The sequence below is a fragment of the Phascolarctos cinereus genome, unplaced genomic scaffold (assembly GCF_003287225.1).
Source record: "Phascolarctos cinereus isolate Bilbo 61053 unplaced genomic scaffold, phaCin_HiC Scaffold_7;HRSCAF=346, whole genome shotgun sequence".
Classification (NCBI taxonomy): Eukaryota; Metazoa; Chordata; class Mammalia; order Diprotodontia; family Phascolarctidae; genus Phascolarctos; species Phascolarctos cinereus.
In genome coordinates this window covers 10,740,393-10,765,550 of record NW_027556180.1, presented here as the reverse complement: position 1 = coordinate 10,765,550, position 25,158 = coordinate 10,740,393, and the positions used below count along the sequence as shown (strand labels likewise).

The following is a 25,158-nucleotide window of genomic DNA, read 5'->3' as shown; positions in this document are numbered from 1 at the left end:
GCTCAGGGTTTTCAAGCTCAGCCCGTGCCTCCGTTTCCCTTCTGTACCCAGAGGGGGCTGCCTCTATGGACCCCTCCAACTCAGGGTGGTCTCTGACCCCAGCCCGTGCCTCAGCTTCCTTTTGCACCCAGAGAGGGCTGCCTCTGCAGACCCCTCCCGCTCTCCCTCCCAGCTCCAGGTGAAGTCTATCCAGGGCACGTGCAGCCCACGCCCGGGGCCGGTGACCTTGGTGGGGCCGGCCCGGCCGGGAGGCCCACCAGGCTGGGGCGTGGGCGACTCCGGCTGCAGCCGCAGCCCCAGCCCCCGCCCCGGCGGGCAAGGTCCGCCCGCTCGCTCCGCTCCTGCTCGGAGCCCGCGCGCCCCTCCCGGGCCATGCCCGCGCGCCGCGAGGTACCGCCTACCGAGGGGCGGGGGCCTGCCCTGCACCGAGCACGCCGGCCAATCAGCGGGCGTCCCTCATGAATAGGGAATGAGGCTGCGGCGGCCCGACAGCGAGGCCACCCCGCCCCCTCGCTCTCGCGCCCGCGCCCTCGCTCGCGCCCACCCTCGCCCACACACGCGCCGCCGGGGCCGCAGGACGAAGATGGCGACCGCCATGTACTTGGAGCACTACCTGGACAGTGAGTCCGCTCCCCGCCTGGGCCGGGGACGGAGCCGGGGCTGGGGCCGACCGGTGGGGCGCCCTGCCTCACGCCGCTGGGGCCTCGCGGGGCCTCGCGGCGGGGGCAGCGGCCCGGGCTCAGGAGGGCGGGGGCTCGCGGGAAAGGGTGGCCCCGGAGCGGGAGGGGGTCGGGGGGAGGGGCGGGGTCGGGGGCGCGCGCGAGGGGAGGGGCGGGGTCGGGGGCGCGCACGGGAGGCGGGAGGGCGGGCTCGGCGGGAATTAAGAGGTGCGTCACCGTCCCGCGAGGGGAGGGAGGGCGAGGGAGGGCTAGAGGGCGGAGCGAGGTGACGTGAGGCAGGGGCGGAGCCCGCGGCCACTATGGCGACCTAGGCGACTTGGGCTGCGTCACTGTCCGCGGGACACGCCCCCCTCGCTGTCTCCCTGACTCTCCCCGCCCTCTGGCGGCTCCTGGCGCCCCCTGGCGAGCGGGGAGAGCACGCGCGTCTAGAACCCCTGGGAGAGCCCTGGGAGGCTAAATCCATGGATTTGGAGCTGGGGGCCAGGGAGTGTGCTAAGTCCATGGATCTAGAGCTGGAGGGGGAGCCAGTCGGTCTGATGGATCTGGAGCTGGGGGAATGTGCTAGGTCCATGGATCTAGAGCTGGAGGGGGAGCACGCTGGGCGTCATGGATCTGGAGGTGGGAGAGCATGCAGGCCCCACAGGGAGCTGGGAGAGGGTAGGTCTGTGATCTAGAGCCGAGAGGATGTTCTAGGTTTCTGAGATCTAGAATGCGGGGGTGGGGAGGAGCTTGGGGATCATCTCAGGCTTCAGATTCAGAGCTTGGGGGGCAGCTAGGTGGCACAGTGGATAGAGCACCAGCCCTGAAGTCAGGAGGACCTGAGTTCAAATGTGACCTCAGACCAAACACTTGATACTTACTAGCTGTGTGACCCTGGGTGAGTTACTTAACCCCAATTGCCAAAGAAAAGAAAAGAAAAAACAGATTCAGAGCTTGGATTCCTAGGCTCCCAAGATACCGAGAACACCTGGGCTCCCCATTCTGGAGGGGGCAAAGTTGAGTGTCAGGAGGCCCCAAGGGGCCCCAGCCTGGGCCCTGGCGCCTTCCGCCATCCCTTGAGCTGAATTCTGGAACAGCATTCCTCATCCCTCCCCACACCCCTGCGTAGAACCCAGGTGTAGAGCTTCCTGGCTCCCTAGGGATCCGTCACACTGGAGGAGCCCAAGATCAGAGGAACCTGCCCAGGGTCCACACCTGGAATCCCGGAGGGGTGCCTGCTGCCCCCAGAGCCCTCTGGGACGTGTCTGTCCCCAGGAGCCCCTCCCCCTCCTCCCTTTGATCCCTATTAGAATGCAGCTTCTCTGAGGGCAGCCCCTCTTTCTTTGGCTTGTGTTCTGGGTGCTCAGGCAGCGCCTGTTGACTGGCCCTGTGATATCTGCTGCTCTCCCCAGCCTTGTGTCAGAGGCACTCTTTACATCTGACCGTGGGACATCAATGCTGGCAGCTTTTTCTGAACAGCTGACAGGAGTGGGGCCGGTGGGGAGAGCCCAGGGTTTAGAATTGGACGGCCTTGGTCAGTTACTCCTTGTGGAACAGCCTCAGTTTCCTCATCTATAAAACGAGGGGGTCAGACCAGATGACCTCTAACATCCCCACTACCTCTAAACCTCTAGACCTTTTCCCCCAATACCGAGTTGCTTCTAACTGTTAACAATATACCATCCTCTCAGTCAGCACATTTCAAGTCATTTTTAACTGAGAAGAAATCATATATATATATATGTATGTGTACATATATACATACATATATATGTGTGTGTGTGTGTGTGTGTGTATATATATATGTATATATTTTTTTGGGGGGGGTGAGGCAGTTGGGGTTAAGTGACTTGCCCAGGGTCACACAGCTAGTAAGTACCAAGTGTCTGAAGAAACCATATTTGTAAAGCCTCAGCACAGTGCCTGGCACTCTTCCATTTCACATGAGGTGAATAACCCTTGGTAGGGTGCTTGCTGCATCATAGAGGGTCAGAAGGGGACGACCGGGGGACTGTTTGTCTTTGTACCCCACACCTTCAGCTCTGAGCAGGGTAATCTGCACAGGATCCGGGCCTCTCTCCCCCTCCTTGTCAGAAGCATGACCTGCGCACTTGACTCTGGGGTTGGGTCGGCCCAGGGGGCTGTTTTGAGAAAAGCCCTTCAGGAGGCCCCGGCTCTAAGGTGCCAGGGAGAGAAGGCCAAAGAAGGAACAGGGCCTGCCTTCAGAAGCTTCTCTTCGTTCTGTCACTTCCCCTCTCCTCTACAGGATGAATAGTCCCAGTCCTCTGTAGGCTGAGGGACCCTAAGGCCTTTTCCAGCTGTGAAGTGGCTGTGATTTCTGGGCACATAGAGAAGATCTGATTCCAGTTTAGTTAGTTTACTTCAGGAGGGTCTGGAAAATGGGAAGAAGTATGAATATGAAAGAAACAGTTTGCTTGCAGCCAGTTTGGGGACCCGATGCGCTATTTGAAAAGAGAGTGTATGTGTGGGGAGCTCTCGGCCACTCTGTCACGCTTAGGGCACCCATGGCTTTGTCCGTGTTGTGGGTGTTTCCTTCGCCGCTGCAGAGCCCCTCCTCCCTGTGACTTAATCTTCAGGAATTCCTGGGGTCAGAGCACTCCTCATCCCCCTGTGGCCAGCCCAGTGATGAGCCTCTGGACTGAAAACACACAGAGAGCTTATGGTCTGATGACATCTCCTGGGAGACCCCAGGTGTTGGAGGCACCGCAGCAGCAGTGAGTGCAGATTAGCACTGGCAGAAAGGAGCTGGGCTGCGCTGATGGGGAAGGGGAGGGATGGCACCAGAGGGGCGGCCTGAGCTTTCTCTGGGCTCCTTTGGCTCCCCGTTTCATCCCCTTCATGGCCATCTCCTCTGCTTCTCCACATTTCCACAAACCGCTGACATCTGGGGTGCCTCTGAGGTCTTGGATAAGGAGCCCGAGCGTCTACATGGTTGTTCATTGGAGTGCTTGGGGAGAATGTTCCCTGTCGTCTCAGAGCATTCATGATGGTGAATGGGATTGACCAGGAGCAGTGTTTCAGTATTGCCTTCACTGCCTTCCAAAAGCATTTCAGATATCATTGTTTCTTTTTGGCATGATGAGCCTCTCCTCAGTTCTTTTAATCTGTTTCAGTTCAGACCTGTTGGCCTCTAACTCTCTCGTCAGACTCTTCCTCGTCCTGGTCTCATTGATCTCTTTTTCCTGTTCTCTGTCCCTTTTTCCTCTTTTTACATTCTGGCTATGTACCTTTCTCTCTATCTTTCCTTGGGCTGCATCCATGTTTGCAAAGCAAAAATCCTGTTATCTACGAAAGGAGAGAGTTCAGTCCATTGAAAACATAATACTTATAATACCACAACATTGATACCCATGCCTTAGAAGCAAGAAAACATTCCAGTCTCCATCACCTGTCCCTTTGTGCATGTGGCCCCTCCCTCCCCCCACCCCCATAAAAGACAGACCCATTTGTTTTCTTAGATTGCAGATTTTGTGCTGTGCTTTTGAGAAACATGTATGCCCTTAATACCTTTGTGTTTCAGGTATTGAAAATCTTCCATGTGAACTCCAAAGGAATTTCCAGCTGATGCGTGAACTGGATCAGAGAACAGAAGGTGTGTTCAGGTACTCCAGTAAGCAGCCAGGATACCGAGGGACCCTCAGCTGCATGGTACTGAGCCCTTCTCAGGGGAGAGGGAGAGTTTGAAGGATGCCCTGATGGCGTGTGAGCTTGAGAAGGGCAGGGAAGATGAAATCTCCTGTGTCCCCATGAAGTTTAGTGACAGAGGCTGGTAGTGAGGGTTCAGCTCCTTGGGGTCTTCCTCCCCTCATTTCTGTCACCCCAGCTCACAGAAGCACCTCTCACAGCTTGAATTGTTGGAGGATTTGTCCATCATAAGGGAGGTGTGTTAAGGAAGCTTAATTTTTAAAAAAATTTCCCTAGCTTTTAAAGTTGATTTTAACTTTTGCAAGTTAAGATTTGGGAAATGTTTGCTTTTTGCCTTAATTCAACCTCTTTTCACCCTAGGCCCAAATCTTAGTCATTTGATATTGTCAGAGTTTAGGTGACCCTATGTAGCAAGGAAGTGGCAATATAGTGATTAGTCCCGAGTGGCCGAGAGAGTTGCCATGCACATCTGACGCCGAAAGCCCTTGTGTGCAGCCCAGAGTGACAGTGGGGGGAGATGATGACTTGAAATCAGCCACCTCCCATGGGCCAGCCAGACTCTGTGGTAGGGAGGCCACGGGCCACGGGGACACGGAAACAAGTGAGCATTGGGCCTGACCTGAAGGGGTGTATGTTCTGTTGGGGGTGACGATGACACTTGTCTGTGATGGTCATGAGGCCTGGATGGTAGGAAGAATTCACATGGCTTTAAGGAAAATGTGTGTATATATATGTGTGTGTGTGTGTGTGTGCACGCGCGCACATATGTGCGTGTGTGTATTGGGGGTGTGGGGGCTTCCTAAAATGCAAACATTTCTGGGATATTTTAGAATTAAATTTGTGGGTATTTCTGCTCAACCCTTCACTGTGAAACCAGAATCAGGAACAGTGAGAGTGTGATGAAAAAGAGTGGGATGGACATTTGAGCTGAGAGGTGAAGATGTGAGAAAGGGACCAAGTGCTGGAAATGTTTAGTGAATTTTTATCATCTCTGTGAAATAAAGGAGCAGCTGACAAGAGCATTGCTTCTGAGTAGGAGAGGGTAGCGAGGGGGCGGCCAGGACCGAGTTGCTGGCCTGGGGCGGTGTCCGTGCCGACCCATCCGTCGCTCGCCATTTCTTTGTTAGATAAGAAAGCCGAGATCGACATCCTGGCAGCTGAGTACATCTCCACTGTGAAGAACCTGTCCCCTGAGCAGCGTGTGGAGCACCTGCAGAAGATCCAGAATGCATACAGTAAATGTAAGGAGTACAGTGACGACAAGGTGCAGCTCGCCATGCAGACCTACGAGATGGTGAGGCCGCATCATGGGCGCCAGAGGTGCCGGGAGGACAAAGTCCTCATCTGGGAGTGTCCGTTCCTACCTCCGGGGTCTACTTTGGTTGCCTTTCGTTCTTTAGCCTCTAATTTGTTCAGCTTCCTAAGCACACAGACTTTTTCTTACACTTGGCTTTCACATGACAAGGTCCAAACATTAAGAAATCCCCAACTTAATCTGAATTAAATGTGCTCTTTCACTCAGGTAGACTTTTCCCTTAGAATTTTTCAGCAAATTCCAAGTCTTGTTTGAGTAGATTACATATGAACAATTTTTCTCTTTTTTTAAAACAATTTTTTCTAAACAATTGTTACATTTATTATTATTATTATTATTTTGTCAAGGCAGTCGGGGTTAAGGGACTTGCCCAGGGGCCTGATTCTAGGGCTGGTGCCCTTCACTGTGCCAGCCAGCTGCCCTCCGTTAACATTTAGTTTGTTGTAACTGTACTCACTCTCTTGCCTACGCTGTGGAGTAGTGAGCCCTCGGCACCAGTTTACAACAATGAGGCATCTCTGGGAGCCATGCCCTTGGTGGACCCAGAAGGTCTCGTGTTTCTCCTGGGGAGCTGATCGGTGTGGGGGAGCCACAGGGTAGGTGTGACCTTTCGGTGGTGACCCCCCACGAGGACCAGCCCTTTTTGTTTCATTGGCTTCATCTCTCGGGCTAATTTACTCCTACCCACGCTGTGTTCACTGTGAATCACATTTACTCTGGTCCTGTTGGGCCTTCAGTCTCTAGTTTGCCCTCCGTGGAGGCACCGGGCACTTCTCATTTTGCCATTTTTTAGGTTCTTGTTTTTTTTAAGCACGCACAGTGACTTCATTTTTGACTTCATCTTTAGTCTTTCACCAGCCTTGCCCACCTCTTGCATCTGCTTCCAGGGGTCCTACTGCTTATTTACCCTGATGGCTATAGCTTTTTAAGAGAGGTCCCAGTAACAGAAAGGGGAGTCATACGTGAACTGGGCAGTAGGCATCTTACTCAAGGACAGCCATCGAGACTCTAAAGGCCTAGCTGACAGAGGGCTGCAAACATGGTGGCTGGGAGCAAGTCCACAGGTTACAGAGGGTGTCCTGAGTTGGTTGGAGGAATTGTGGGCCCATGTGAACCTGGTCTATGGCTCCCTGACATGTCTCTTGCTGGACCTTGGTGGTGTGGGGGACCTTCCTGGTCTCGCGTTCTAGAGTGCCCTTTGTGTGTGTTCTGTTGTGCAGGTGGACAAACACATTCGCCGCCTTGATGCGGATCTCGCACGCTTTGAAGCTGATCTGAAGGAGAAGATGGAAGGCAGTGACCTGGAGAGTTCAGGAGGAAGAGGCCTGAAAAGTATGCCCGAGGATGCTACTTCTTGGGGGGGAGGGGTTGGGGCTGTGTGTGTTCAGAAGCCACAGTAATCATTGGTACTGATGTTGTCTTTCAGAGGGCCGGGGGCAGAAGGAGAAAAGAGGCTCCCGGGGTCGCGGGAGACGCACGTCAGAGGAAGACACTCCGAAGAAGAAAAAACTGAAAGGCGGGTAAGCTTTGCACCTTGCTCCTTCGTCATGGGTGTCTGTCTTCAGTAGTGTGTTCTAGCCGTGGGGGCCAGTACAGATGAATTGAACAAGCCTGAGGCTCAGCGGAAGCCCTGGGCTGGGCAGGGAGGTCGAGGGCACCGAAGCCACGTTGCCAGAGGGGCATGGAGGCATTGGGCAGAGGCTCTCCCCCTTTCCTTGTGGACAGATAGGGTGAAGATCGTGGCCAACAGGTGCCGCTGGGCAGGCAGATTGGGAGCTGGTTGAGTGGTCAGACCCAGGTGGTCTGCTAGGTAGTGGTCAGCGCAGAAGGAGGCTGGCTCTGAGCTTGGCACTGCTCTCTGGAATATTTTCGCAAGAGACCCTGGTGCCTATTGAGCACATGACACAAGGCCGGGGGTAGTTGGATGGTAGGATTGCGGCAGCTCAGAGTGAAGGGACAAAATTCAGAAAAGGAAATTAAATCAGGTTATGCACGAAGGCTCTACAAGGAGACTGGTAAAGAGAGATTTGTTTGGGAAAGATCTAGAATTTTGGGGGTTCACAGGGTGATGGTGACCTCAGCTCATGGAGGCACAGGCTGCACTGAGATGCAGGGGATGGGCCTCCTCCTTTCTGTGTGGCCAGACCATATGGGGAGTGTGGTGGTTAGTCAATGGCATTGACCTTGAGGAAAGACAGTCATCAGCTGGGAAGCGTGTTGCCAAGGGTGGCCAGTCTGGTGAAGGGCCCCTGGAGAATGGACTTTGTGGGCACCATGATGGTGGCTTTACATGCTTGCAGAGCTGTCTGGTAGAAGAGGGATTGGACTTGATCTATTAAGCTCCTGTGGGTAGGCCTGAGCTCATTCGGGCATTTGGCCCCAGGTGGAGGGGAAGACTGTCAGCCGTGGGGGTTGTCTCTGAGGGCAGCAGTGGGGCTGCCCTGGGAGCTGGGGCATTCCTGCTTGTTAGCAGAGGGCAGAGGGACCCCTTGCAAGGGATGGTGCTGAGGCTATCAGATGTTCTGTGTATGAATCAGATGAGATCCCTGGTTGCATAGAGAGGGTGCCTGATAAATGTTTGTTCTGTTCTCTCCAAGGCCTTTGAGGTTCCCTCTACCTCTTGGCCTCTGTGGTTTTAGTTGAAAACACCAGAAATGTGTAGCCTAGAGGGGAAAAGGCTTGGGGTGGTGGGACTGTGTGGAGAAGCTTTCCCAGTAAGAGTTGAACCAAAGCACCTTGGGCTTTCTTCCAGCTTGGAAATTCCGTTTGATTCTCTGTGCCCTCTTTCCCCAAGGACTTGAGGGAAAATCCTACAGAAAAGAGATTTAATTTGGTTGGAACAGTAGCAGTAGGTTGAAGTTTGAGGAGCGAGTAGAATCTGGTTCACTTACTGGGTTTTTTTTTGTTTGTTTTATTTTTTTATTTTTATTTTTATTTTTTTGTTCACTTATTGGGAGAACCGAGTGATGGCTGGAGCGCAAAGCAGCAGGCTGGGCTTGCCTGCTCTCTCTAGTTCCTTTGGTGATGCGCTAGCAGGGCCAGCTGTTGAGCGATGACTGTGGGACGGGTCTAGGCTGGCTCTGGGGCTGGGGGCTTCTGGAGCCTGGCTGATGGAGCCTATCATCTCTTGTTTTGGGAGGAGGAAGGATTTGGTTTGGTGTCCTAGGCAGGCAGAAGAGGAGAGGACAGGGCTGGATTTCTCGTGTCTGGCATGGCGTTGAAAACAGTGTCAGGGCCTTTGAGAAGCAGACAGCCTCACCCTTAGCCCCGGGTCCTTTCTCTTAGAATGTGACTTGCCCGGCCTAAAGGTTGAATTTTTTTCAGTTACAATTTTGGATTGTAAGCTGTCAGGTGTCATGTATAGGCCATTAAAAAAATTGGAAGGCTGTTCATCTCCTGAGGTAGTTTTATTTTATTGTAGTGTTATCAGAAGGTAAAGTAGTTGGAATAACCCTTCTGTCTAAGAGCTTGGAAGATTGGCCCTCGGCCTGATTGCCCAGACCTGTTTTCTGGGCTTGATTCTCCCTTTCAGGTTGAAGAGAAGTGCCCCCTTCTCATCCCCCCACCCCAAGCAATGAGGGGAGGGGAGGCATGTGAGCTCCTGGGGTGCAGGTCTGTGAGTCTGCTGTTGGGATGACGTTCACTCCTGGCCCTGCCACTGCCCAGGAGGCTAGGAGATTGGGCCATCTCCAGAAGGCAGGGCTGGAGGGCAGAGCAGCCCTCGGCAGTCAGGGAGCAGCCTGGGTCAGTGTGGGGATGAGTAGTGGACCCAGGTGCGATCTTCTAGGGGGCAAAAAGGCAGAGATGGGGATTCAGGCAGAAGATATTCTGGGGGGCCTGGGAGACCTCAGGCAGATGGGGAGAACTCTGAGGAACCGCTGCCATTGCGTTTTCCCAGGTAAGTGGGCCCTCCTTTATTCTGCCCTGCCTCCTGTGCAGCCAGCAAGGGAGGAGATAGATGTTGACGTGCCACTCTCCCTAGGTTGGTCCTTGGTCAGCTCACTGGGAGCCCGGCAACACTTTATTCTGAATCGGCTGACCTTTGGAGTGCTTTTGCTGCAGAGCAGGGCCAGTTAGATGGTGCTAATTTGAAAAACCAAACTCTGAAAATGAAAAAGCTGTGCTCTCAGGCTACTGTCATGTTGGATGGTGCGCATAACCCTGCAAGGGCTACTTTGTAATTCTGTCATTGCCTCGGATTTTTATTAAACACAAGAGTCAATTTACTTTGAAATTTGGTAATTGCAAGTGATTCAAGTGCTTCTTGAGAATCCTCTAAAACTTGTAGTTCTCAGGACTTATGGGTGAGGGCGTCTTTGGGTCGGGCATCCAGAGACCAAATAAGCTGGGGGGGGGGCCCAGGATGCAGTGGGGGAAGGAGGGGAGCTGGCTCTGTGGTCTGAATGTGCTGGGCGCTCTCTCTGGGCTCCTTGGGCCTCGCTGTGTCTCCTCTAGGTCAGAGTTTGCAGAAACCATCCTCTCGGTGCACCCCTCGGACGTCCTGGACATGCCTGTGGACCCCAACGAGCCCACCTACTGCCTCTGCCACCAGGTGTCCTATGGAGAGATGATTGGCTGTGACAACCCGGATGTGAGTAGCTGGCGAGGGGCCGGGTGTGGGGCTGGGGCAGGGCTGATGTAGATAGAAGCAAGGCAGTGTGCTGACGCTGGCCCCTCTCTTCTTCCCCTGACAGTGTCCCATTGAGTGGTTTCACTTTGCTTGTGTGGATCTCACCACGAAGCCCAAAGGAAAATGGTGAGTGAGCGGGTCGGGGTGGCATGCCACTAGTGCCCGTGCTTGGTGGCAGCCCTCCAGGTTTAGAGTGTGCAGGTTTGGGTCCTAGTTGCAGCAGTAGGAGGCCAGGATCCTGGCTGGAGAGGCAGTGTGGCCTAGTAGCCAGGGTGCTGGGCTCAAGTGAGCTTATTACCTGCCCCCTGAGTCTCCCTACTGCCCACCAGAGACTTGCTGGCTCCTCATGCCTGCTCAGCTCCTCACTCAGGAGCTTGCTGGCCACGTCTGATGTCACTGGTGGCTTCAGGGGCTTCTGGGAGAGGGCCAGGGCCCTTGGGGGAGTAAGGCCGGGCAAGGCTGTGCTTGTTCCTCCCAGGTAGGCAGGACAGCCATGTGGGCCCTCCTGGGGCCCCGGCCAAGCATGCATTTCTCTGGGCAGGTTCTGTCCTCGCTGCGTTCAGGAGAAGAGGAAGAAGAAGTAAGGAAGACCCAGAAGGACCAGTTAATACCTTCCTCCCTTCCTGTTGTCATAGCTTACCTTTATTTTTAAACTACCTTGTCGTTTTTGGTCTGGTGTTGGCCAGTTGTAATTCTTGGTATTTCAAAACAAAAAGCAGAAAGCCAGCTCTCTTTTTACAGGGAGAGGCTCTTGTAGGTAAATTTGCCACAGGGACTTTGTTTTCTTTCCTTTTTTACCATGGATTCCCGATAGCACTGAACTGGGCAGTAACACTTTTACTATTCAAATGGGGTGTTTGCTAATTGGGCATCAGGAAACATGGGACAGCCACAAGGAGTCCGTGGCCGTGACATGAATGCCCCCTTTGGCACCTGGTGCCCGCCATCACTTGGGAAGTGTAGATGTGACCCTCTGTAGAGGTGGCGGAGCAGCCCCAGCTGCTAGACAGTGAGGACACCCTTCACCGACGCACACGTCCATAGGGGCTGGGGCATCTCCTCAGCTCCGATTCTGAAGCCAGTGACTGTGTTTACTTGTGGTAAGGGCCTCTCCCCTGTGCCTGCCAGCTACGGGTCTTAGGGTTCTTACCGTTAGGAAGTAATTTCTGCTTTATTGTGCACTGCCCTGTTGGTTTGAATCTCCACTCCTTCCCTCTCACGAGGGCTGTACTCGCCTGTTCTGGAGCAAAGTGGGTTTTCATTAGCATGGAGGCTCTCGGACCTGCTGATGACCCATTTCTCTGGAAGTTCCTCAAGTTTTTACTGTGAAGACAAGCTTAATGTTTTAGCATGAAGATAGTGGGGTCTGATGTGTTTTATGAAGTGAAAGTCCAGTCTGCTAAGACCTGGTTTTATATCTGATTTATGTTGCACACTGTTAGAGCTGTATCCAAGGGGACTAGATAATCGAAGATGACGTGTGGATTCCTGTAATTCTGCCGCAGCTCGGCAAGGAAGCTGTCGGCTCGGCTGGGGTAGACTTACTGATCGGCATTCACCACAAACTCATTGTAATGATCCTTTGAGTGACATTTTAAATGAGTACTTCAGTGTCTGGACATTTATTCTGCTACTTTTGAGATGCGTAGAAAGACAGGGTTGGAATTCTGGTAATACTCTGAGCATCCCAGAAACCCTTAGCATGGAAGCAAAGGCGTTAAAAAGGAATTAGAAGAAGAGGGAAGCAGAAAATGCTTTCTTCTTAGAATCTGGAGAGTGAATCTGGTCGATCTAATTGAGGACTGGAATTCTAACGAAGAAGATGCTGCTTTGTTAGCTGTGGAAGGAGGGTCCCTTGGAAAGATGCCGTTGAGGTGTATTCTTCCTGTGTTTACTGCTGTCACCTGTGATTCTCCCTTTAGAAGGGGCAGAGTGATGAGGGAATCCGGGAACACTGCCAGCCTTGTCACCAGGTTCATTTTTAGTGAGGGAGGGTGGTGAGAACCTCAAACACAAAGATACTATTAATCATCGACAGAGTGAATCTGATCCTCCTAAGAGTTCTCCCATTCTCCACATCCAGGCTACCTTCTGTTTGAGGCCTTTGTGTTTCTGACAGAATGATGTGCCGAGAGTTGTGGTGTTTAAGTCATTGAATCGTGGTGTTTATACTCTGAATTTTTGTCCAAGTTGTAGGTTTGAGCCTTGAGCACTTTCGATTCTTGGAAAAGAGGGATCAGGCAGCTGCTCCCCCCTCCCTCTCCTGCAGGGTCAGATCTATGTTTAGAACCCACTGCTCTGGGCTCTTGGGGAGTGGCCTGGGCAAAGGCCTGCCTGGCTGTTCTTCCCTTCTGGCCCAGGGCAGACAGCCACTTACTCTGTTCTGGGATTCGTTGAATGCTTCATCTGCTCTAGTCAGTTGCTGTGCTGTTGAAAAGCAGGGAAAAAAGTAGTAGAAATTATGGGGAAAATATTTTTCTAGACTTTCTTCCCAGTCTGTATGGTGAAGCCTGTAAGTGCAGTAAATCTGCAGTAAAAGAATTTCTGCTGATTTCTTAGTAGCCAGTTGAACAGTGTACGTCTTTGGTCTTTGACCACATGGTAGACAGTGTCTTGCTCATTAGTGTAGGGTTTTGGGACTTAGTAATCAGCATCTGGGGGCTTGTGATCTCACGAGAAAGCGATTGGTGAGATGCCAGTTCTCATTGTCCTGTTCTGGGGAGGCTCTCTGCCTTGAGGATTCTGTTTTTCATTGCCACCAAAACGTGAGGCCAACAACTTTGGAGCAAATGGACAGAGAGTGGAAGAGAAAAGGCCCCTCAGCAGTCTCTGAACTAGAGCGGATGTGTCTGTCTGACCAGTGTGATGGGGGAGATGATCCCATCCTGGGGGTGGGCCTGCAACTGCAGCATTCTCCCCATCCCTCCTAGTCCTCTAAGGTTAGACCTAGCCTGATTTTAGGGGGCATGGCTCTCAGGCCAGTTCTGCCTGTCCCTAAAGTCTGCCATTGAAACTAGCCTGTCTCCTGTAGGCTGGGAAGAGCCTTGGTCTCCTCGGTCTACTCCAGCCCAGGGCTGCTCTTGAAGGTTTGGACTGGATTGTGAATGATTTCAGGACGGAGACTGGGTCTTAGCTAACCTTTGGTCTCCCCCTAGCACAGTCCCCTGCACATGCTTAGTGCTAAATAACTGTTTGTTGATTGAAATGAATGCATTTTGAATGTCCCAGACTATTTAATCCCACAGTTTATGACACTGTATATGAGCCAGGTATAATGTATTATCCATATTTTTTTGTGCTTATTTGCAAGTAAAACTATAGTCTATTCAGAAGAAAAGTCGCAACATTTCAGGAGTTGATTTTCCCTTCCTCGATGCTTAGATTATTGGAGTAAACACTTTTAGAACAATTCTTCTGTTGTCTTCTGGGAGCAAACATGCTGCATTATTAAAAACAAAGTGTTTGTTTCATTGAGTCCCATAAACCTGTGTTTGTCTGTAGTGGAATTGCTGGCTGGAGTAAGTCCCTTAGTAACTGACCCCTTGGAGGCAGCTCAGGAGCTCCTGAATCTAGAAATGCAAAGCTGGACCTCCCTTCAAGCCGGCGGGCAGTTCCGCCTTTGGGTAGGCGGACCAGTTGGGGGAAGAACAGTCCCCCAGTGAGTGCCCAAGAGGCTTCTCTCTCCTAGAAAAAAGGGACCATTAAAGTCAGTCAGTCACAGGACAGGCTCAGACTTCATTTTTTGTTCTTTCTCTGTGACTTCTCAGAGCGTATCATGTCAGCACAGGAGTAGGGTTGGTCTAATCTAATCTACCATAAAGCCCGCCGAGAGCAGCTTTCTTTCTCTGCTCCACAGAGGGGTGGGGATGGAGAGTGGGCAGGGACTGGGGTTTTTCTTTTTCCTTTTAAACAAAATGAAGAATTTTGATTCTGGGCATTGGAAAGTTTCACGGTTTCCTAGGTTTTTGGTGTTCCAGTGTTTGCAGTTTGATCACCTTTGCGAAAAGGATTGAAAAACTGGGGAAATCTAAGATGGTTCTAATTCTCGCAAGGTTACAGAGACTTTTTTCCACATACATGTGTATTTTGTGTCTTCAGCTTTACCACATTTCATCCAAAAAGATGATGATGCAGCTTTAACATGAATGTTACATTTTATTTTCAAAGGAAATATGTTCCCTTTGTAAATGGAAGAGAATATTGTAAATCTTTTTATTAAAAATAATGTAAAGTAAAAATGTATATCTGTATTTTTGGATCATGTTATAGATAATGGATATATTGTTTAATAAATAAAAATATTTTTGGGAACAAAACCAAGTTTGAGAGCACATCGTTTCAGGGACCTGGGGTCAAGTTTCAAAGCTGTGTGCGAGGTAACCTTTGCACCTTGGGGCACTACCTTCCACACAGGCCTTTGTCTTACCTCTCCCCAGGTGCTCGGGCCATCTAGAGCCCGACCTTGGCTTGTTCTTAGGGAGTCCTGGGTCAGAGGCTTCATTTGAACTCGTGGCCCCTTGGGCTCCAGGCCTGGCTTGTTGGCTACCTCCATGGTGTCTGTATGGAAGAAAGGGTCCTCTCGGTCAGCCTTCCTTGCCTCTAAGAATGGAAAATGGCGGGTGCCCAGTAGTGTCAGCTCAGAAGTGGAGACTGAGGCCACCAGCCGTACATGAGGATCCCTGTGGGACATGTGGTGACTTAGAAACCACAGATTAACACGAGCTGTAGTCCATTACACTTTGTGTGTTTTGTTACACATTTCCTGGCTTCGTTTTAATCTGGTTCTGGCCATGCCAGGACAGTGATGGGGCAGTGTTTGGCATCTCTGTTATTGCCCATTCAAACCAACCTTTCTTATAGCTTCAGCTGTAAGGAAAGGAAAGGAGTTGGGAAAGCCCCACACAAGTGAGGGAGGTCATAGTACCCCAGAACCTTGGCCCCTTGCTTAGCCTAGCCTGCCTGGAAGCTTTTGGCCCATGCTTCACTTAGCAGTATTTGAGGTAGCTCCTGCTTCTTGGTAGATTAGTTAAAGCCTTGGAGAGTGTAGGTTAGAGGTCCAGCCTCACTGGTGAGGGAGCTCTCTGATTTCCTGAGTGGAGGAAGTTGAGGGTTTGGGAGGACCCATTTTTTACAGGATGCCTACAAAAGCCATAGGTGTGATCAGACCAAGCAATGTTCTGCTGTTTGAATTTGTTTTTTAAATCCACTGGGTCCAGTGTTACTGTACTTATCCTAAACTTGGAGGTGGAAGGGAGATGACGTCAGCTAGCCCAGTTTTACCGGTGGACATGACTTACCCGAGGTCACAGAGCCTCTATGTCCAGTCAAGAAACTTGGGCGGTGGGTGCGCTTCTCTGCTAGGCAATGGGCTAAGTGCTGGGGACACGAGGAGAGTCAGAACCAAGCCAAGCCCTACTGGAATTCGCATTCTGGTGGGGAAGACTACGGGAACGGCAAAGGCTTCTGGCACAACGTGCCATCACAGCGGAGTCTTGAAGGTGGATGGAGAGCCCTGGGGGCTGAGGTGAGGGAGAGCATTCCTGGTGTGGGGCACAGCCAGGGGAAATGCCTGGAGGCTGGGAATGGAGCGTAGGGGGCCTGGAGTAGAATACATGGAAAGGAAAGGACGGGAAGTTAGGCGCAGGAAGGCTGGAAAGATATGAAAGGCTCGGTGGGAAAGATCCTGGAGGTGACGAGACTCCGCAGGCGCCCGAGTTTGTCCAGTGACCTGGTCATACCTGAGCATTGGCGTCTGAGTGGAGGATGAAGCGGGGAGGGACTTGTACCAGGCAGACCCAACTGCATCCCAGCGCAAAGGGCCGGGCCGGGTGGGTATGTGTGGGGGGCTCCCTCCAGGCCCTGGACTCTGCAGTACCCCTCCTCCCGCATCCAGCTCGGCACGTGGGTGCGCGGTGGGCTTCTCCACTGGGGGGCCCGCCTGCTTCCTGAGGGTCAACATCAGTGAGCGTGTTCTGGGGACCCCTCTACCTTCAAGAAAGCCGCAGCGCCTGCTCGCCCCCAAGCCCACGAAGCCCGCTCGGACCCGGCTAAGGGGGCGAGTCTGGGGATGGAGGAAGACGAGTACCTGGGGGGAGGGGCCGAAACTGTGGGAGCTGGGGAGGGAGGATGTAGGGGGCTGGAATAGGGGGTGGGCTTGTGGCTGAGCGGTGGATGAGGGGCTGGGCTGAGTGGGCAAGCATCTAGGGGTGCAGGGCTGGAATTTAATAAGGGAGGGAGGGGCGATCTAGGGGGCTGGTCTCTGAGGGGGCGTGGCTGGAGCTGAGACAGGAGGATGGGAGGCGAGGTTGGGTGGGCGACTTTGTTGGGGGAGGCGGCTGAGGTAAGGGGGCAGACCCCCTTGCTTGCTATGCGCTCCCAGGACAGGCAGGCTCTTTAGGGTTCAGGCTGGGCCTGGGCTGAGGAGGGCAGGGGTGGTTGGGGGCGTGGCCTAAGGGGAGGAGCTGAGAGAGCCGAGCTGGAAGTGGTGAGGATAACTAAGTGGGCGGGGAGCTGGTTGCCCTCTAGTTAGTCAGTTACTCGGTCCACAAGCATTGCTTAAGTGTCTCCTGGGGGCTAGACCCTGGGGCAAGCGCGACCCTGGGGAAGCTGTCTCTGCCCTCCTGAAGCAGACAGCCTAAGGGGGGGACCCCCACTCCCCTATCTAGGGATGCCCCCCAAAGGCACAAAGCAAACACGCAGCTATATGAGGGCTTTCGTCCCCGGACCCAGGACCTGGGCGGGTGGGGCCTAGGCAATGGGCAGAGCCTGGAGGAAGGCCAGGTGAGGGGGCAGGGCCAGAATCCGCTCTGACCGGGCGGGGCGGGGCTAGCTAGGGGCGGGTGGAGGGAAGAGTGAGAACTGCGCAGGCCCCGGCCCGCCTCCCTCGGAGGCTCCAGCTTACCCCCGCGTCCGGAACCCTGGCGTGCCGGCGGACCCGCGTCTTGGGCCCAGGTAAAGGCCTTGGCCGGGGGACTGTGCACACACGGCGGGAGAGGGTCCCCTCGCCCGTCCCTGCAACCCGGACTGTCTGGGCTGCTGGCGCCTTGGGGGGGCCCGAGCCGCGCCCTGCGTGTCCTCTCCCAGCTCCCTTCCTGCTCTTCTGCTTAGGGGGTGGGGCAACTGTGTGGCTACACTATTCCCCGCCCCCAACACCACCCCCCGCCCCCCGCCCCATCCCAGAGCCGGAGGACCGATGCTTTGATTTACCTCTGCCTTGGGCTCTGGGTTCAAATGGCATCTCTGTTTCCCCAGTTGCTGTGGGGTCCAAGGATAGGAACAGGCACTTTCCAGAGGAAGAATTCCAAGCTGTTAATAGCAAAATTAAAAAAAGTACCAAATCACTGATATTTAGAGAAATGCAAATTAAAAACACTCTCACCTCAATTTGGCAAAGTTGACAAAAAAGGAGAACGACAAATGTTGGAGGAGCTTCGGGAAAACAGGCAGACTGATAGACACAGTTTTGGGGGGGTTCTGTGAGCTGGCCCCACCAAAGCAGAACCAGGCCCCCGACTTGTACTGTGCCTACCCTCTGGGCCAGCGATTCCATTGTTAGGTCTGTGCCCCGAAGAGATAAAAGAAAATATTTATAGCAGCTCTTTTTGTGGTGACAAAGAATTGGAAACTGAGCGAGTACCCATTGATTGGGGAATGGCTGAACAAGTCATTGGAAACTGAGTGAGTACCCATTGATTGGGGAATGGCTGAACAAGTCGTGGTGTATGAATGTGATGGAATGCTATTGTGCTGTAAGGAATGGAATAATGAAGAAAGAATTGTAAGAAATCTTAACAAATTCGCAGAGAAACCTGGAAAGACTTGAATGAGCTGACATAGAGTGAAGTGAGCAGAACAGTTTGTACATTAATAACATTATTGTAAAGACAGATCTTGGAAGGACTTTTCACAAGGACCAACCTATAACCCTAACCTCCCAACAGAGAGGAGAGAGAAAGTACTGGACAGAATGAGACCTTTTGGGGGACATGGCCAAGGAAGGAATTTGTTTTTCTTTAGTATACGTTTGTTGCTGGGATTTTTTCTTTATTTCTCTCAATGAGGGGATGAAGAGAAGGCAAATGTTCGTGGATTGAACTTTTTTTTAAAATGAAAACCCTCCAACAAATTCCACCTCTGACATTACCTGTGTGACCTTGGATGACTCAGTTGCCACATTTTCCTCCTGTATGAGATAAGGTGGTTGAATTAGATCTGTCTGAGCTTCCTGCTATAGATCTGTGATGTTTATGGTGGGGTGTTTTATTCCACCTTCCCCAGTGCCTAATTACTGTGAGATGGTGAAGATAATAATAATGATGATGATGACAACCACCTCCAATGTTTCTGTAGCATTTCGAGGTTTCCCAAGCATTGCCCATGCATTCTTTCATTTGAGCTTCACCACTTTTTTAGGTCAGTCAACAATCAATCACTTATTAAGTACCTATGTACTCCAGACACCGTGGTGCAAAGAAAGGCAAAAATAAGATCTGGGCTCCCAAGGAGCTCACCCGAAGGGTGGAAACAACAAACAAACAACTATGGACATTCAAGGTCTATACCAAGCAGATGGAAGGCAGTCTCAGACGGACATTAGTGTGAGTGGGTGGTGGCAGGAAAGACTTCATCAAGGAAGGAGTTGAACTGAGTGCTTGGAAGCCAGGAGGCAGAGTTAAGGAGGGAGAAGATTGTAGGTGCCTGGGAGAGCTCTTGAGGAAAAGGCAGGGAGTTGTGGGTGTCCTGTCCAGAGCTGGGACTGTCTTCTGTGAAGAACAGCCAAGAAATGTCACTGGATCGTCAAGTAGTAGAGGAGAATGAAGTTTAAGGAGGCCAGAAAGGTAGGAAGGGGCCAGTTTGTGAAGGGCTTTAAAAGGCAAAGAGGGAATTTTGTGTTTAATCCTGGAGGTAGGAGGGAGCAACTGGAGGTTTCTGAGTAGGTGTGGCATGATCAGGCTGGCAAGTTAGGAAGGTCACATTGGCACCTACCATTCTACAATCCAATGAGGTATTTTTGGAGGTAGCGCTCTTGATAAATCTACAAATTTTCACAGACTACTTTAGAAGGTCTACTTTTAGTGGCTTCAGCCTTGGTTTTTTGTTTTCTGTAAGGGTATGTGTGCTGACTAGGGGCTTTTTAACAAGGAGCTGATTCTCTTCCCTTATATTGCAGAGCAACCATGGCCATCCCTTGCCTTTTCCCACGGCATCCTGTTTGGCGTCTGGGGGTCTTTATGAGATGGTGGGTAAATGGCCACAAGAGAACACTGGTGGGAATGACTGGGCCCCCCACCCTTTTGGTGGTGAAGAAACCCTCCAGAGCCTGCAGCTTTGGGGAATGGCAGGTTTGTTGGAGTCTTCCACCAGCGAGATTTCTGTGTGACCCCGTCTGATGCCCAGGAGGTGATGCTGACCTGTGACCGGTATCCTGTGCGGAGGCTGCCTTTTGCCGAGGTGTCAGAAGAGGACTTAGCATTCTTTGAACGCATTATCCCTGGAAGAGTCAGCACAGATCCTTGTGAACTAAAGCTTGGGAATGTGGACTGGCTCAAAATGGTCCGAGGTCAGTATGGTGTCATTTGTTAGTATCCAGTGGGCTCCTGCATGTACTTGGTAGCTAGGGAGAAGCCTTCAGAAGATACACTTACACTTTTACACCCTGGGGAAACAAAACAGGATAAATTGTTTCCTTTTAAAGGTTTTTTTTTTCTTTGGTACGGCAATTGGGGTTAAGTGACTCGGTTGGACTCACACAGCTAGTGTTATGTATGAGAGGCCGGATTTGGACTCAGGTCCTCCTGACTCCAGGGCCAGCGCTTTATCCACTGTTCCACCTAGCTGCCCCTGTTGCTGTTTTGATAGCCTGGCAAAAAGGCACTTGGTTGGCAATGGGAATGCTGGGAAGCAGGTGAGGGGCAGCTAGGGGGCTCCATAGTGCAGAGTTCCAATGGGGCCTCATACACTTAGCAGCTGTGTGACCCCGGGCAAGTCACTTCATCTTGCTTGCCTCAGTTTCCTCATCTGTAAAATGAGCTGGAGAAGGAGGTGGCCAACCACGCCAGTGTCTTTGCCAAGAAGACCCCAAATGGGGTCACGGAGAGTCAGACACGACTGAAACAACTGAACGACAACAACAGTTTTGTTGCACGTGTGCTTTTAAACAGAGGATGCTTCGGCAAAATGTTAATTGGTGGGGCTGGCACTAATCAGTCTTCGTTGATTGTTTGGTTGACAGCATACTTTATTCCATTTTGAAGTCAACCAATTAATTAATGTTTAGTTTTCAACATTCACTTCTGTAAGATTTTGAGTTCTAAATTTTCTCTCCCTCTCCTGCCCCCTTCCCAAGACATCTGCAGTCTGATACAGGCTATACATATACATTCCTATTAAACATGTTTCCACATTAGTCATGTTGTCATGAAGAATTAGAACCAAAGGGGAAAATCATGAGAAAGAAGAAACAACAAAAAAAGAGAAAATAGTCTGCTTCGATCTGCATTCGGGCTCCATAGTCCTTTCTCTGGACGTGGACAGCATTTTCCAGCATGAGTCTTTTGGAGATGTCTTACATCCTCGCGTTGCTGAGAAGAGCTAGGTCTATCAAAGTCAGTCATCACCCAACGTGGCTGTTACTGTGTACATTCTCCTGGTTCTGCTCACTTCACCCAGCGTCAGACCATACAAGTCTTTCCAGGTTTTTCTGAAGTCAGCCTGTTCACCGTTTCTTATAGCACAGTAGTATTCCATTACATTCATATATCACAATTTGTTTAGCCGTTACCTAATTGATGGGCATCCCCTTAATTTCCAATTCTTTGCCACTGCAAAAAGAGCTACTATAAATGTTTTTGTACATGTGGGTCCTTTTCCCATTTGTATGATCTCTTTGGGATAGATACAGCCCTAGAAGTGCTATTGCTGGGTCAAAGGGTATGCACAGTTTTTTTTAGCCCTTTGGGCATAGTTCCAAATTGCTCTCCAAAATGGTTGGATCATTTCACAACTCCACCAACAATGTATTAGTGTTCCAATTTTCCCACGTCCTCTCCAACATTTATCATTTTCCTGTTTTGTCATGTTAGCCAATCTGATAGATGTGATGTGATACCTCAGAGTTGTTTTGATTTGCATTTCTCTAATCAATAACGATTTAGAGCATTTTTTCATATGACTATAGGTAGCTTTCATTTCTTCTTCTGAAAACTCCCTGTTCATATCCGTTGACCATTTATCAATTGGGGAATGACTTGTATTCTTATGAATTTGACTTAGTTCAAAGTTTGACTTAGTTGACTTAGTAAAATCTATAATTTTAGAAAAGAGGCCCTTATCAGAGACACTGGTTGTAAAAATTCTTTCCCAGTGTTCTGCTTCCCTCCTAATCTTGTTTGCATTGGCTTTGTTTGTGCAAAAACTTTTCAATTCAAGGTAATCAAAATTATCCATTTTGCATTTCATAATGCTCTCTCTTGTTTGGTCATAAATTCTTCTGTTCTCCATAAATCTGACAGGTAAACTATTCCTTGCTCTCCCAGTTTGCCTATAGTATCAGCCTTTATATCTAAATCATGTACCCATTTTGACTTTATTTTGGTATATGGTGTGAGATTTGGGCCTATGCCTAGTTTCTGCCATACTCTTTTCCAGTTTTCCCAGCACTTTTTGTCAAAGAGTGGGTTCTCATCCCAGAAGCTGGGGGGTCTTTGGTTTATCAAATAATAGATTCCTATAGTCACTGACTACTGTGTCTTGTGTCCTAACCTACTCCACTGATCCACCACTCTATTTCTTAGCCAGTACCAAACAGTTTTGATGATTGCTGCTTCATAGTATGATTTTAGATCTGGTATGGCTAGGCCACCTTCCCTTGTATTCTTTTCATTAATTCTCTTGGTATTCTGTACCTTTTGTTTTTCCAGATGAATTTTGTTATTATTTTTTCTAGCTCTATAAAATATTTTTTGGCTAGTTTGATTGGTATGGCAGTGAATAAGTAAATTAACTTAGGTAGAATCGTCATTTTTATTAGCTCAGCCTACCCATGAGCAACTGATATTTTTCCGATTATTTAGATCTGACTTTATTTGTGTGACAAGTGTTTTGTAATTGTGTTCATATGGTTCCTGGGTTTGTCTTGTCAGGTAGGCTCCCAAATATTTGATATTGCCTGTAGTTACTTTAAATGAAATTTGTCTTTCTACCTCTTGCTGTTGGACTTTGTTGGTAATATATAGAAATGCCGGTGATTTATGTGGGTTTATTTTATATCCTTAACTTTGCCAAAGGTGTTTGTTATTTCAAATAGTTTTTTAGTTGATTCTCTAAGTATCCCATCATGTCATCTGCAAAGAGTGCTAGCTTTGCTGCTTCTTTGCCTATTCTAACTCCTTCGCTGGTTGATGGTAAACTTGCTGGAATCAGAGGTGCTTAAATGGCCAGCCTCAAAAGGGAGCTGTGAGTGGTAGTGATGGCAGCTTGGAAGGCAGGCCCTGAGAACTGCGCTTGGCCCCTGGGACTTACTAGGTTTGCTGATTACTTGGATCGAGCTGTCGATGGCATCTAGATCGGATTTAGAGATGGATGTCAGCAGGGGCGGGTGTGGGTGGGGGGACAGCCAGCACCCTTGATGACTGACAGGATCCAGAACTAGAGACAGGCTAGAACGAGCTGAACTTCTCTTGCCATAAATGTAAACTTTTACAGTTGGATTTAAAAAATGCATTTCTCACGTACCATGCTAGGGACGATTGGATAGAGAGCAGTTTGAAAAAAATCCAGGGGTTTTAGTGGACTACAAATGTAATATTATATGGTGAAGTGGAAAAATCGTGCTGGAAAAGGTACAGAGACCCGGGTTTGAATCCTAGCATTGCTGCTTACTGTTGCTGTGACTTTCAGCAAGTACCTGAACCCTTCTGGGCTCACTTCCTCGTCTGTAAGGTGAAGGGATTCCACTGGATCATCTCTCCGTTTTCTTCCATTTCTTGAAGCCCGATAGAAATGTTCGCTCTCATTATTCTGTGGGGTGGTTAGAGGGCTTCTTTGTGGGGACTGGAAGAAGCTCTTATGTGTGTGTTGTTCAGTCGTTTTTTCAGTCATAACCAACTCTTCATGACCCCATTGGGGGTTTTCTTGGCAACGGTGCTGGAGAGGTTTGCCGTTTCCTTCTCCATCTCATTTGACAGATGAGGAAACTGAGGCAAACGGGGTTAAGTGACTTGCCCAGGGTCACAGAGCTAGTAAGTGTCTGTCTGGGATCAAATTTGAATTCGGGTCTTCCTGACTCTAAGCCTAGCATTCTATCTACTGCGCCACCTCTCTGCCTCCCATGTGTGTGTATGTATGTATGTATGTGTGTATGTGCTAATTTGAAAGGACTGAAAACAGAAAGTCAGCAGGCATTTCTCAGTTAGGCAAGGCATCTACCAATTATGGAGCACTTAGGCAACTGATATGTGGGTGTTTGTATGGATGCAACCAGTAGAGGCTGTGGGTATTTTTAAAGGTAAAATATTTGTGGGGAAAAAAGCTTCTATTGAAAAGAAAGTAAATTTCTAGAGACTTTTTAGTCATTTGTTTTGAATCTAAATTATAGTTGAATAGTTCCAAAAAATGATTTACTTAATGACTGGAGATTTTGCTTGAAAAGGACAGCTACTAGTGCTTTAATAGAGAGCAACCTCATTCTCTTTTCTGGAATTGCCCTCTTTGTCGTCCCCCCACAGTGGATTGTCTTTGTGAAGGAAGCAAAGGAAAAGTCTGGGGACTGAGCAGCTAGAGTCTGTCTTCCAAGACATGCCTCTGTGTGTGTGTGTGTGTGTGTGTGTGTGTGTGTATAGAAATGAATTTGGAAGGTACTGAGTCTACTCCTCTGGACTTGGTTTCTTGAGTATATAAGATAATATATGTGGAGTGCTTTGCAAACCATAAAGCATGATAGAAATGTTAATTATTAGAATTCTTGCCCTTTGTAATAGTTACTGTGTTTGGTTTTGTTTTTGGTTTTTTTGCTGAGGCAATGGGGTTGAGTGACTTGCCCAGGGTCACACAGCTAGGAAGTGTTAAGTGTTTGAGGCTAGATTTGAACTCAGGTCCTCCTGACTCCAAGGCCAGAGCTCTATTCACTGTGCCATCTAGCTGCCCCTTGTAATAGTTACTGTGTAAAAGAAATTGAATATACCTGTCAGTATGCACCTGAGTGGTTTCTGTTCGAGCCCCACGTCCCCCTGTGAATCACCTTCACCGTTCTTCCCCAGCTCCCAGCTGTGTGTACTCCCCCATCTCCCTCCTCCAGTATGTGTCACTTTTTAGTGACAGAGACTCTGGGATTATCCTCCTATCCTTGTCTATTTCTTTGTAAAAAGTTACCTACAGAGACCTCTTACTTCTACTTGGAGGGGAGACTCAGGGTTGCTTGAAGGGTTCCAGAGATTTGAAAGGAGTAGTAGAAGAAATCCTGACCTTGGGGTCCAGAGATGGCCCTGCAGGGAGGCTCTTCTGTATGTCTTTCATTCTCTCTGGGCCTCTGTCTCCTTATCTAGACAAGGAAGGTAGCCTGCGTTCCTTACCTGCTTCTGGAGCCATTCAACCACTCAGTCAATCAACAAACATTTACTCTGTGCCAGGCCTTGTGCCAAGTGCTGGAAATACAAAGAACAGGCCAAGAGTACCTGTCTTCAAGGCACTTTCTCTTTTTTAAAAATTTTTTAAAATTTAAAAACAGTTTTATTTGTTTTAATCAGCAAAGATGCTCCTTCTCACCCTCCCCTTAAATTGAGAACACAAGAAAACAAGTGTGTATAGTTATAACTCCAACAGATGTCTGCATTGGCTTCCATGGTCACCATGTCAGAAAAAATATTTGTCTCATTCTGCACTCTGAGTCCTTC

General features: G+C 50.0%; 2 protein-coding genes and 1 long non-coding RNA gene across 3 annotated transcripts in view; 2 read left to right on the top strand and 1 right to left on the bottom strand.

Moving 5' to 3' along the window:
* Positions 1-504: 504 nt before the first annotated feature.
* ING5 (inhibitor of growth family member 5) lies at positions 505-14,586 on the top strand. Its single transcript, XM_020989023.2, has 8 exons — positions 505-620; positions 4,201-4,272; positions 5,453-5,619; positions 6,861-6,972; positions 7,067-7,160; positions 10,096-10,231; positions 10,335-10,396; positions 10,812-14,586. The coding sequence occupies exons 1-8, from the start codon at positions 584-586 to the stop codon at positions 10,852-10,854; spliced, it is 723 nt and encodes a 240-aa protein (XP_020844682.1). The 5' UTR covers positions 505-583; the 3' UTR covers positions 10,855-14,586.
* LOC110210177 (uncharacterized) lies at positions 5,150-17,366 on the bottom strand. The gene is made up of 4 exons (XR_002325044.2): positions 17,172-17,366; positions 15,568-15,868; positions 14,697-14,827; positions 5,150-5,535 (listed from the first exon to the last, which is right to left on the bottom strand). It is a non-coding gene; the product is annotated as an uncharacterized LOC110210177 (long non-coding RNA).
* The window catches only part of D2HGDH (D-2-hydroxyglutarate dehydrogenase), a 34,670-nt gene continuing 26,630 nt past the window's right edge, over positions 17,119-25,158 (top strand). The window contains 3 exon segments of the mRNA XM_020989019.2: positions 17,119-17,221; positions 19,440-19,599; positions 19,601-19,829. Of these exon segments, the coding sequence (XP_020844678.2) occupies positions 19,447-19,599; positions 19,601-19,829 (382 nt within the window). The 5' untranslated portion in view covers positions 17,119-17,221; positions 19,440-19,446.